This window comes from Salvelinus sp. IW2-2015, linkage group LG11 (assembly GCF_002910315.2).
Source record: "Salvelinus sp. IW2-2015 linkage group LG11, ASM291031v2, whole genome shotgun sequence".
Lineage (NCBI taxonomy): Eukaryota > Metazoa > Chordata > Actinopteri > Salmoniformes > Salmonidae > Salvelinus > Salvelinus sp. IW2-2015.
In genome coordinates, this window is record NC_036851.1 from 7,506,679 (window position 1) to 7,520,168 (window position 13,490).

At 41.6% G+C, this 13,490-nt stretch overlaps 1 protein-coding gene across 4 annotated transcripts in view; it reads right to left on the reverse strand.

The window, feature by feature from the left end:
- Positions 1-13,490, reverse strand: part of LOC111969723 (synaptotagmin-2-like) — a 78,737-nt gene that overhangs the window by 11,932 nt on the left and 53,315 nt on the right. For 3 of the 4 annotated variants that reach the window (XM_023995933.2, XM_023995934.2, XM_023995932.2), the window contains 4 exons: positions 7,178-7,408; positions 6,879-7,039; positions 2,303-2,431; positions 673-840 (listed from right to left, as the gene is read on the reverse strand). In XM_023995933.2, the coding sequence (XP_023851701.1) occupies positions 673-840; positions 2,303-2,431; positions 6,879-7,039; positions 7,178-7,379 (660 nt within the window). In that variant the 5' untranslated portion in view covers positions 7,380-7,408. The remainder of the gene's footprint in view (positions 1-672; positions 841-2,302; positions 2,432-6,878; positions 7,040-7,177; positions 7,409-13,490) is intronic. The other variant, XM_023995935.2, reaches the window with a different exon arrangement.

A 13,490-nucleotide genomic window follows, 5' to 3' on the forward strand; every position in this document is an offset into this window, starting at 1 on the left:
GTGGTCAATACAAATTGAATTTATATTAATTTATATTAATTTATATTCAATTTATATTCATATTCATAAATTTTATTATATTCCCGAAATTCCAAATAAACCCCAACCCTGATTCTAAAGGCATGCATAGGATGTCATATATTGTACATTCTCTTAAATCTTCATGGTCTCTAGACAACCTAGGTCCAATATTACCAATTTGTATCTTTTGTATCTAGGGCTCTACATGACGGTTATGCTAAGAGAATAGACAGTGGTATTAGCTGTGGTGGTAAGAGTGCACACAGTGCTTTCACACTGACCCTGAGAGTCATGTGGAGTCTCCGTGGACCTCATTAAGTAGTACAGAAAGCTGAAGTTAGTACACAGGCTAGAGGGTACATAGCAGGCAGGCAGACATGGCAGCCAGCACTGCTCTGCGATATAATGTGAACACAGCAAGGCTTCACAATGAAAAATAAATGTTGGCTTCAACCACAGTCTTCATTTTGGAAAATGGATATCATGTATGTTTACAACCCTAAAACTGTTACATTACATTCAGTTTGAGACTCCGCTGTCCTAGCCTGACAATATTATTTTTCAGCATTATAGTTTGCAGGATGATTGACGCCTTTTCCATTCCGACTAACTACTGTACAGTTCTGGTACAGAAACTGTGCTATGACTTACCTTGAAAACAAAGGATTCATTGAAGACAGGGTTCAGGTTTTTCTTTTGAACCTTGGTGTCAAACTTCTTCTTCTTGTCTGGGAGGACATAGACCTTAACGTACGGGTCAGAGGTGCCTCCGCTGTCCATGGATATAAGATCTGCCGCTTGGAGTATTCCCACTGTGAGCTTTGAGGGGAGGGGCACAGTGGTCAGGTGTCAGAGACAGCACTGAGACAAACCAACAGTATCAGGTGGCAATCTCAACATGTATTCGTGTATTTATTTGTGCCGATGAGCTGAGACAAGCCAACAATGTCAAGTCAGGTGAAAAACCTAAATGTATTAATTTGTGCCAATGCACGCTTCCTGTCACTGCTGCAGAGAAATGCTGCAGTCTTGTTACATAAGCTTGTGGTCTGTAAGCTGACAACCTAAAACTCCACAGCAATAATCACCACAGCTCTCTAAGATGACCAAGATTAGATACAAGCTATCCACACTAGAGCTGCCAAATGTATTTGCTGCAATGTCATAAGAAAGTCACAGAATATAATGTTACAGTAGTTTTGCATGTTTGAAAAAGGGGTACCTGTGCTAAGTGTCATTGATTATGTTTCAGTTAATTGATTCAGTTAGAATGAAAGGACTTGCTTTAATGTACATTTTCATCTCAAGCCCTGATCCTGTGTCAGTGACTCATAAGGGACTTCCTTGTTTCAGAATGACTCAGCATTTTCTATCCTCCTGGACGTGTGTCACAGTGCCAACATCCTGCATAGCAGACATACTCACTGTAATACTGACTCTAGCCATTAATTCACAAAAATGCTGAATATACTAGATACCCTCTCATTGCCAGAAGCCTGATCTCGATTCACTGCTCTCTTGAATATTTAGTTTAATCAACCATAATTCCAACAATTGCCAGCTGTCACTCCCCAAAAGTGTCGCGGTGCAATTCTGCTGATGTTTTTACATAGCAGCAGTTTTTTGCTAAGCTTATATAAGAATCAGCCCTGAAATAATTGGCCTCTCTATAGACACTTTAATTCTCAGAATGGACACTGTATCAAAGTCACTCTCCAAGATCAACAGAGAATATAAGAAGCTGAACATCTAGTGTGACTTGCTTTAACTCATTTTTTCTGCAGAAGAGGAACACGTCGAAACAGCATTGTGCTTCTCTATCGAAAAGGAACCATTTCAGCAACTGAGAAAAATACTTTTAAATCAACTACCACATCATCCTCATATGTATAAATGTAAAATTTCTCAAGGGTTTATGTTGATGAACATTGCTTGTTTCAAGCTACTTTGAGGTGATGCAGGCATGCTATTTGGAGCATGCCCATTAGGCTCCCACCACGCCCACTGATTTGAACTCAACAATGCCAAAGCTGTGGTGTAGATCAGTAAACACACTCATTTCTAGGTGGATGACTCACCACCAAGACCACCAGTCTATTCTATGGATATCCATAAATCTGTCATTTAGACTAACTATGCCTTCAACCACTAGAATTGATGGAGTCTTACTGATAGACTGACAATGCTACAAATATTGTAATATGATAAAACAGTCTAATGCAGGTCTTTCTGAGCAGTGCCAGCAATGATTAAAAGGGGAACATGTCGGCCACCGACTGACCTTATTGTCTTGGAAATCATAGTCAAGTGAGTACTGCAGTTTGCCAAGCTTTTCCTCCTCTTTCTCCTCTTCCTCTTTCTCTTCCTCCGTCAGCCCTGTCTCCCCTTCGTCATCGTCATCGTCCTGTTTCTGCGGTGGTAGAACACAGGACACAGGGATCAGAGATGAGGGGCCAGGGGTTAGTTTTAGCAGCCAGAAGGAGGGTGCCCCAGCCCAACCACAGACAGCATGCCACAGACAGACAGTGGACCTCCAGGAGGCCTGTGTTGCGTTGCTTGGCGCTGCATAGCACCAGGGTTTGTTGCGTTGACTTGCATTGCATAGCACCGGGACCTGCTTGTTTTTGCTCCCGCTTACCTGCTCCTCACCTGGTGGCAAAGTGGAATAGCATCCTGTCTCTAATGCAATCAGGGACTCAGGAATGAAATTTGCTAGCTTGAATTCAAAATTTCCTTTGGTGACACAATTGTTTTACCCTATATTTTACATCTCAAAAAGACGCTTACCCTGACTTTTACATCTTTCACAAAATTCACAAGGAAATAGCTAACAGAGAATCCAAAAGCAGAGCCTGCATAATCTTATTTGCTTTCTTATTATTCCATTTATGTGTCACCAAGGAATGTTCCTCTCAAGTCAGGTCACCATTATTCCAGCCAAATGGTAGCTACAGGATTAAAGGGCATAGCCGGCTATGTGGATAATGTAGAAACAATATTTCAGTTAGATTTCAGCCCGTTATGGTAACCCTGTTTCTGACATGTTCAAGTTTGTATGACTATTTCATCTGCAAAACGGTGTTTTATTTTTTTTATTCTTGTTCTCACTCTTCATTGAGTGACAAAGTAATTGGGGTGCAGAAGAAAAATATTATTCTAAGATTGATTGGTTATTCAGTTATCATTGTCATCCTCATGTCCACAAACAACCTACCATGCCCTTTATCACATGCATACAGTATATTATTAGTGTTAATCGTGGGTTGCGTTTAAACTATGTTCAAAACTTTCCATATTGGGGTTGAGTTTGTCATCATAAGCGATGCGTTATTTCAATCCTTTCAGTTTCCTCTCCGGGGTCTATGGAGCAGACCATAGCTTTCTCAGTTGCATTCTCAAGCCATCATTACAAAACATGTTAGAAAAGCAAAGAAGCTACGACTTTCATTCCATGAAACCCCCCCTCATCATCATCATCATCATCATCAGCCCATGGACCAGAGAGCATCGCCGCGATCCTTCCACCTACCGTAGATCAGGGGTCCATCACAGTCAAGAAACACGGTGCACACATAAGACACCGAGCGAGAAGGAGGAGAGCAGAGAGAGGAAGAGGTTTGAAGTTACGACACACCAGAAAACAAACACTGTAGGCAGTCAACAACACAGACAACACTAGGATGATGAAAAATGACACACTGATTGTCTGTTTGTAAAAAAAGAAAAAAAAGTCCTACTTCCAGGACCATCTTTCACCATGTGGAGACAATTAATTGATTGTTTTAATTAACTGGTGCATGGGGCCCTCTTAATGATATCAGACACATTCAGCCTGGAATTAAGCAGGAGCCCTTTTCTTCCCCCTGTTTATTCTGCTCTGTCTGAGATATGGCTCCTCGGGTCCATAGGCACCATATCCATTATCCTTAAGCATTGAGGCCAGCTTACCCTACAGAAGTAGGGTCTTAATTTGATTCTGTAGCAGTCATCCGCTATTTGCATTGGCACATATGGCACGGCTCCATTACTTTCTCCACCCATTACCCACTGATTACCTAGTCCCTTCCCCATAACAAAGTGTGTCATTTTTCAATGTATGTCACAATGAAGTGGGGAAGTGTGGGGTAAGTTGAGCCAAAGGATTAGTTGAGCCACCCCTTGTTTCTAGGAAACCATACACAAAATGAATCACATGACCACATATTTAGGAAGAGATCATAATGTCATGGAGTCTGTGAAGGAAGAAACCACATGGAAAAAATGGTTATCAATTTAGGTCTAAAAAAAGTCYAATTACTTTGTTGTTTTCTTGATTCTTGTATCTAAACCAAAGTAGATGGTTTTAGGATTGGTTTGTACATCGGTTGGGGTCTCTATAAGCTACAATATGAGGTCCTAATCCTAGCATGAAATTGCATCCTTGTAGCTGTGTGGGCTATAGTCAAAATGTTTGCCTTGTGGTAAGTTGAGCCAATGGCCATGGGGTAGGCCTAAGTTGAGCCAATGGCCACCATACCCCATACAAATTATGATTGCATTTTGTCAGTTGTATGCATTATATGCATAGTATTTTTGCAATGTGTCATGCATATGAACTCAAGATAGTGAATTTGTGCGGTTACAGTCAGAGCAGACATCATCATGTCCCGTGTATGCATTCGAGCAGCAGCAAGAGAATACACATTTGAAAGAATGACATCGAAGAGGTACATTAACAAAAAAGAAAACTAACATGTACAGTGCCTGTGCAAAAGAGAGGCAATGATATAGTATCAGAGGCACACAAGGTCTTATCTGATGACATGGAGTCTGAGCTTGCTAAACATATCAAGAATCTTGCGGATCAGTTTCATGGGGTTAGAATCCTCAAATGCAGAGAACTTGCCTACGAATTGGCACATTGAAAAACATCCATGTCCTAGACAACTGGTCAAGAAATGGAAGGATAAGTGACATTGAACAGAGAGATTATATGAACACCAAGAACACCATCACCCCACTCACCCTAAGGCAGCTCAACTTACCAAGAGACCACATTRTTTCGGGACAAGGTATGTTTTCAAGGCTGTTATGTTTACATGAATTCTGATTATGTCCAGGGATACACAACATGCTGAAATATATCTATATAGTTGATAGAAATAATACTACATTTCCCTAGTAATGCTGAGTGTAAAACATGGCTCAACATACCCCACTCTCCCCTACAGCTCACATTTTAAAATGATGACAACAATATCAAGGGAACAGATAGGATAGGGGGTTATCGACATGTCTCCCTAAAACTGTTGTAAAGTGCTGTTGATGAAAGGTCAAAGGTTTTTACTGATACGCCAAGGAATGCTTAATGACCATTTGTTGTTGGTCCAATCAACATAGATATTGACATAAACGTTCCTGAGTCCCTCCAACAAAAGAAACAGTTACATAGTAAATAAAACAGGTAACTTTATTGGTATGTAGTGTGTAGTTTAGTAGGCTAATAACTCTTGGGAGATACACTACCTGATCAAYAGTATGTGGACACCTGCTCGTCGAACATCTCATTAATATGGAGTTGGTCCCCCCCTTTGCTGCTATAACATTCTCCACTCTTCTGGGAAGGCTTTCCACTAGATGTTGGAACATTGCTGCAGGGACGTGCTTCCATGCAGACACAAGAGCGTTAGTGAGGTCGGGCACTAATGTTGGGCAATTAGGCCTGGCTCGCAGTCGGCGTTCCAATTCATCCCAAAGGTGTTTAATGGGGTTAGGTCAGGGCTCTGTGCAGGCCAGACAGTCAAGTTCTTCCACACCAATCAAGACAAAACATTTCTGTATGGACCTCGCTTTGTGCATTGGGGCATTGTCATTCTGACACAGGAAAGGGCCTTCCCCAAACTGTTGCCACAAAGTTAAYAGCACAGAATCGTCTAGAACGTCATTGTATGCTATAGAGTTAAGATTTCCCTTCACTGGAACTAAGGAGTCCGAACCTAGCCCCAACCATGAACAACAGCCCCAGACCATTATTCCTCATCCACCAAACTTTACAGCCAGCACTATGCCTTGGGGCAGGTAGTGTTCTCCTGGCAWCCGCCAAACCCAGATTCTTCCGTCGGACTGCCAGATGGTGAAGCATGCTTCATCACTCCAGAGAARGCGTTTCCACTGCTCCAGTCCAATGGCGGTGAGCTTTACACACTCCAACCGACACTTGGCATTGCGCATGATGAMCTTAGGCTAGTGTGCGGCTGCTATGGAAACCCATTTCATGAAGATCTCGACAAACAGTTATTGTACTGACGTTGCTTCCAGAGGCAGTTTGGAACTTGGCAGTGAGTGTTGCAACCGAGGACAGAGGCGCTACGTGCTTCAGCACTCYGCGGACTTGTTCTGTGAGCTTGTGTGGCCTACCACTTCSRGGCTGAGCKYTTGTTTCTTCTAGACGTTRCCACTTRACAATAAKAGCAGRTACAGTTGACCGGGTCAGCTCTAGCAGGGCAGAAATTTGACGAACTGACTTGTTGTAAAGGTGGCATCCTATGTTTGTCTATGGAGATTGCATGGTTGAGCGCTCGATTTTATACACCTGTCAGCAATGGGTGTTGTGGCTGCAATAGCCGAATCCACAAATTTGAAGTGGTGTCCACATACCTTTAAGTATATATAGCGTTTGTCTGTCAGCTATACCAAAGTCATTTCTGGTCATGTTTGTCTACTCTCATCATCAAAAAATAAGTAACTTGTTGCTTTTTACAAGACTTTTGTATTCAGATGAAATAAGAATCCTGAGTGTGATATAAGTTATGTCTTTGGGAGTTGCCTGTTCTTAGTGAACTCAGCTGAGTTTATATGCGGAGCCTGAAGCACCATACCTCATCCCCTTTCATGTTCTTCATGTTGAAGCCATCCTTTCCCTTCTTGCCCTTCTTGTTCTTCTTCTTCTTGCAGCAGCACTTCTTTATAATGCAAAAGCAGCAGGTGAGGATGAGGAGGGCGGCCACCACAGCAATGGCTATGATAGCCCAGGAAGGGACTGCAACACAAACACACAGTATGGGTTAGATTAAGCTCCTTTGAGATTTTTCACCTTGGGTTTTTATGTTCCAACATTATACCATGCATAGTACATGAATATGAGTCAGAGGTCGGAAAAAAAACAGGGGGGACTTACGTGGGATCTTATCGATCTCGTTCAAGAATTTGCTCTTGATCTCTTCGAACATGTCATTCTTGGACTCTGTACCGTTGCCTGGGGGTTCAGCCACTGTGGTGGCGATTGCTACGGCTGGGGCCGCGGTCATGGTGGCACCGGTGCCCGTGGGCTCTGGACCCACCATGGCCTCCGGCTTATTCTTGAACAAGTTCCACTTCATCGTCAATGACTAGGCCACGCACACAGTCCCTGGGGCAAGGCACAGACATACAGAGAGGGACAGTCAGTTGTTATCACCAGCAGCACAGGCAATGAGGTGCGTAACCTTTAATATAACACACACACACACATGCACAAAAGTAACAAAACGGATGATTTCCCAGGTGACTCATTGTGACCAAACTCAAAGCCTTATCGCTGTGTCAGACATTGGAACAGCACATACGGTGACAAGGCTGAAGAGGTCCGTAGGGAAAAGGACTTAGTCCACGTCTCAGACAAATAATTGTGTATAATATGCCAGCCAGTAGGCCTGCATCCTTAATGTACTATGAACTCCTGAATAAAATTAACTCAGGGACGAAAAAGCTAATCTCATTTGTTTGAGAAATGACACACAGTATCTTAAAGATCCAATGCAGCCATTTTTATCTCAATATCAAATCATTTCTGGGTAACAATAAAGTACCTTCCTGTGATTGTTTTCAATCAAAATGGTCAAAAAGAAACAAAAATCGTTTTTTTTTGCAAAGAGATTTTTTGGCAATAATTTTTCTGGGACTGTCTGTTTGAGTGGTTTGAGGGGGGAGGGGAAAACTGAAGGGGAAAAAATAGCTTTTATTGGCAGAGAGGTTTGGAACTCTCTTTCTTATTGGTCTATTAACTAATTGACTGCATGGTGATGTCACCAGGTAGGCCAAAACTCCATCACACCCAAACAGGCTGACATTTCAGATGATATTTTCAAATAGCTCTTACACTAAAATGGCATTATAAGAATTGTTTGAATTCACAGTAATATTCCAATCTCAGAAATATATAAAACAGAAAATCATGTTTTTGATGGCAATGGGCCTTTAATAACCTCTCTTTCGTATCGTCTGAGATCCCCAAAGATTGGAAAGCTGCTGCGGTCATCCCACAATTCAAAGGGGGAAGCACTCGAGACCCAAACTGTTATAGACCTATATCCATCCTGCCCTGCCTTTCTAAAATCTTCGAAAGCCAAATTAACAAACAGATCACCAATCATTTCAAAACCCACCGTACCTTCTCCACTSTGAATCTGGTTTCCGAGCTGGTCATGGGTGCACCTCAGTCAAGCTCAAGGTCCTAAACGATATCATAACCGCCATCAATAAAATACAGTACTGTGCAGCCGTCTTCATCGACCTGGCCAAGGCTTTCGACTCTGTCAATCACCGCATTCTTATCGGCAGACTCAAAAGCCTTGGTTTCTCAAATGACTGCTTCACCTGGTTCACCAACTACTTCTCAGATAGAGTTCATTGTGTCAAATTGGAGGGCCTGTGTCCGGACATCTGGCAGTCTCTATGGGAATGCCACAGGGTTCAATTCTCGGGCCGGCTCTTTTCGCTGTACACATCTATGATGTCGTTCTTGCTGCTGGTGATTCTCTGATCCCTACCTCTATGCAGACAACACCATTCTGTATACATCTGGCCCTTCTTTGGACACTGTGTTAACAAACCTCCAAACGAGCTTCAATGCCATACAACACTCCTTCCGTGGCCTCCAAACGAGCTTCAATGCCATACAACACTCCTTCCGTGGCCTCCAACTGCTTTTAAATGCTAGTAAAACTCAATGCATGCTCTTCAACCAAATGCTGCCCGCACCCGCCCGCCCGACTAGCATCACTACTCTGGACAGTTCTGACTTAGAATATGTGCACAACTACAAATACCTAGGTTTCTGGTTAGACTGTAAACTCTCCTTCCAGACTCACATTAAGCATCTCCAATCCAAAATTAAATCTAGAATCAGCTTCCTATTTCGCAACAAAGCCTCCTTCACTCATGCTGCCAAACATACCCTCGTAAAACTGACTATCCTACCGATCCTTGACTTCGGCGATATAATTTACAAAATAGCCTCCAACACTCTACTCAGCAAATTGGATGCAGTCTATCACAGTGCCATCCATTTTGTTACCAAAGCCCCATATACCACCCACCACTGCGACCTGTATGCTCTCGTTGGCTGGTCCTCGCTACATATTCGTCGCCAAACCCACTGGCTCCAGGTCATCTATAAGTCTTTGCTAGCTAAAGCCCCACCTTATCTCAGCTCACTGGTCATCATAGCAACACCCACCCGTAGCATGCACTCCAGCAGGTATATTTCACTGGTCATGCCCAAAGCCAACACTTCCTTTGGCCGCCTTTCCTTCCAGTTCTCTGCTGCCAATGACGGAACAAATTGCAAAATTCACTGAAGCTGGAGACTTATATCTCCCTCTCTAACTTTAAGCATCAGCTGTCAGAGCAGCTTACCGATCACTGTACCTGTACACAGTCCATCTGGAAATAGCACACACGACTACCTCATCCCCATATTGTTATTTTTTTTGTTTTGTTGCTCTTTTGCACCCCAGTATCTCTACTTGCACATCTTCATCTGCACATCTATCACTCTAGTGTTGTTGATGCCAAATTGTAATTATTTCGCCTCTATGGCCTATTCATTGCCTTACCTCCCTAATCTTACTACATTTGCACACACGGTACATAGATTTTTCTATTGTGTTATTGACTGTARGTTTGTTTATCCCARGTGTAACTCTGTGTTGTTGTTTTTGTCGCACTTCTTTGCTTTATTTTGGCCAGGTGGCAGTTGTAAATGAGAACTTGTTCTCAACTGGCCTACCTGGCTAAATAAAGGTGAAATAAAAAATATATAAATAAATAAAAAATATATTACATGAAGGTCAATGGAATCAAATTCTATCAAGAAGACCCTCAGTCCCTTGTGAAAGTCAATATCAAACATTACAGCATTACATCACAGTCAGTTAGGGATGAAACAAAAATTAATGGTGGGAGTTAATACATATTCTACTTGAAGTGGAAAATGTGCTAGATAAATATGGCTCCCTATCCAAAACTAGTTCCAAAGAGGGCTATCTTCCAGTTATAATGAGTGATCTGTTACCACTGAAGGAATGGCGAAGACTTAGGTGATTATATGTGTCTTCTGAAACGATCTCCACAAAATTGAAATGAGGCACTTGTGACTGAAACATTCTTCTCTCTAGCAAATCCTAATAGGATTAGCATGGATGCTGTKCTGAAACAATTTACACTGTGAGTAGGTGAGATACAGAGGCTGATTGGGAATTATCACCTTTGAATGCGTATTAGACCAACGGTTATAGCCCCCGGTTATTGTCAAATGCTCTCCCAAAAGTTCTTAGTAGTTGCCATTATCGTGTAATGATTCATATTTACAAAATGTATTACAGTGAATGACTTCTCAAGTCTAATAAGGGACATTCTCATTACAAGAAACAAAAATGTGACGTATGAGATCACTGTGCAAATACAAAGACATACAGCGGTGTAAAGTAACTAAGTAAAAATACTTTTAAGTATTACTTAAGTCGTTTTTTGAGGTATCTGTATTTTAATTTACTATTTATAACTTTTACTTTTACTCCACTACATTTCTAAAGAAAATATGTTCTTTTTACTCCCATTCATTATCCCTGACACCCAAAAATGCTGTCAAATTCACGAGAACACGTGGTCATCCCAGACTCGCTAAACACAAATGTTTCATTTGTAAACCATGTCTGAATGTTGGAGTGTGCCCCTGGCTTTAAAAAAAATGTGTTTACAATTGTGCCATCTGGTTTGCATACTATAAGGAATTTGAAATGATTTATAGCGTTTACTTTAACTTTTGATAGTTAAGTATATTTAAAATATAGACTTTTAATCAAGTAGTATTTAACTGGGTGACTTTCACTTTTACTTGAGTCATTTTATATTAAGGTATCTTTACTTTTACTCAAGTATGAGAATTGGGTTATTTTTCCACCACTGATAACATGAAGCAAACACGTACTGTAGATTCCCTTTCTACTCATCTAACCTGATGGAGGCTATTTTAGCAATAGTGCTCATRAATCTGACCACAATCCTCATTCACGAACCACAATCATAAAGAATACGAATGCATGAAATGCTATAACCACGTACAGCATCTGTCTTCTTTAGGGATTTCTATACACTACAAATATACTGACAAAATCAATTCTCCTCTCAGGCCTTAGCAAGCTTCATATAATTCTGTGCCAGTTCTGTGTTGCTCTCATGGGCAGCGACAGGAGAGGAGAATAGGGAATGTACATTAGAGTCTGACTAATTGTGTCCCAGAATTCAGAGCTACACCCTGGTCACTCTCAGGGGTGATACCAGCATATGATTAACATTTACAGATCATGGTGATACTCTTTGTGAGTCATGCTCATCTTTGATTGGGTAGGGCTGAGCAAGACTGAGCAATGGCACAATAGTATGAAAAGGGTGCCTCTAACCTAGAGCCAGCCACTCAACAATGCGTAGGATAAAGAGCTATTTGTTCCCACATGGGCATTGTTCGGCTCTGCCTCCCTATTGTCCCTATTCTGTTGTTCTCCCAGGAAAGGATATCTAAGGTGAAAAATGACAGGCATAATCCTCTATTCTGCACAAATGGAATTGGTTGTAGATCCATTACGCACAAAATCAATAATGGCAGATGACGAGAAGAGAGTAGATGTGCAACTCACAAGACAGAGGCATCTCTTAAATCCTATTAGTCTGGTAATAGATTAACCCGATCCATCTCTCCTGACATCTACAAACACTCTCTGGAGAATTACCTGATGCAAAATACCATCATTGGAGAATGATGGTTTACAATATTTTCATACACAGTGAAGGAGTGTTGGTTTGTAAACTATTGAAAATGGATAGAAACTGGATATAAATTAAGATTATCTGCTGATAGTATATATATACAATGGGGTTGTAATGGTAGTGGTGTGTGTGGATGTTTGTGAGTGCGTGTGTGCGTCCATGTGTATGTGTGTGCGTGCATGTGTCAAATCAAATGTTATTTGTCACATGCTTCTGCAATGGGAATTGTAATGTTTGTGCTTTTCCTATAACCAATTTCTGCGTTCTATTCATGTGCTGTTCCAATAACCAATTTCTGTGTTCATGCAAGTGGCTGACTGTACAAATCACACCTATCAGTAGCTGCAATTTGGCAGTACGCCCAGACCGTGTTTTGAGAACGAATGCCCAAGAACGAACGAAAGACATCTCAGTTTCAAGGTCTCAGCTTAGAGAGGAGAAGCCTCGTGAGGTGTTGGTCTGTCACATGTTTTGAAAAAATATTGGTCGGTCACATGAATGAAACAACACGGTAATGATGAATTAATTATGCTAAATCACGCAAATGTAACTTGTCTGTGGAGCTGTGTATAAGACAACTGCTGGGACTGCCCAGGAAGAGCCCCTGATTGACATGTGTACTATGGTGCTTTGAGTTGGTTGGAAACTCTCCAGTGCGCTGACAATAAACAATGATTCATTTAAGATTGACTTTGAGTGTCGCTGTGTAAAAAAAATCCCACAACACTTCATAAACAACAGGTGTAGAGTGACAGTGAAATGAGTACATATGGGTCCTGCTCCACAATGGAGATATCTTTCTATTTTAATAATACAAGGAATAAAAATWATAATAATAACACAAGGAATAAATACACAATGAATAACTTGGCTATATACACAGGGTACCAGTACCGAATCGATGTGCAGGAATACYAGGTAATTGAGGTAGATACACATATAGGTAGGGATAAAGTGACTAAGCAAAGGGATAGATAATAAACAGTAACAGCAGTGTATGTAAATTAAAAAAAGTTAGTGCAAAAAGGGTCAATGCAGATATTTCGTGTAGCTATTGGTTAACTATTTAGCTAACTAGTTAGCAGTCTTATAGCTTGGGGGTAGAAGCTGTTCAGGGTCCTGTTGGTTCCAAACTTGTTACATCGTTATCGCTTGCCATGCGGTAGCAGAGAGAACCGTCTGACTTGGGTGGCTGGTATTTGATCATTTTTAGGGCCTATCTCTGACAGGTCCTGGATGGCAGGGAGCTCAGCCCCAGTAATGTACTGGGCTATACGCACTACCCTCTGTCGCCCCTTGAGGTCTGATGCCAAGCAGTTGTCATACCAAGTGGTGATGCCAGTCAAGATGCTCTCAATGGTGCAGCTGTAGAACCAAATCTGTTCAGCCTCTTGAGGGGGAAGAGG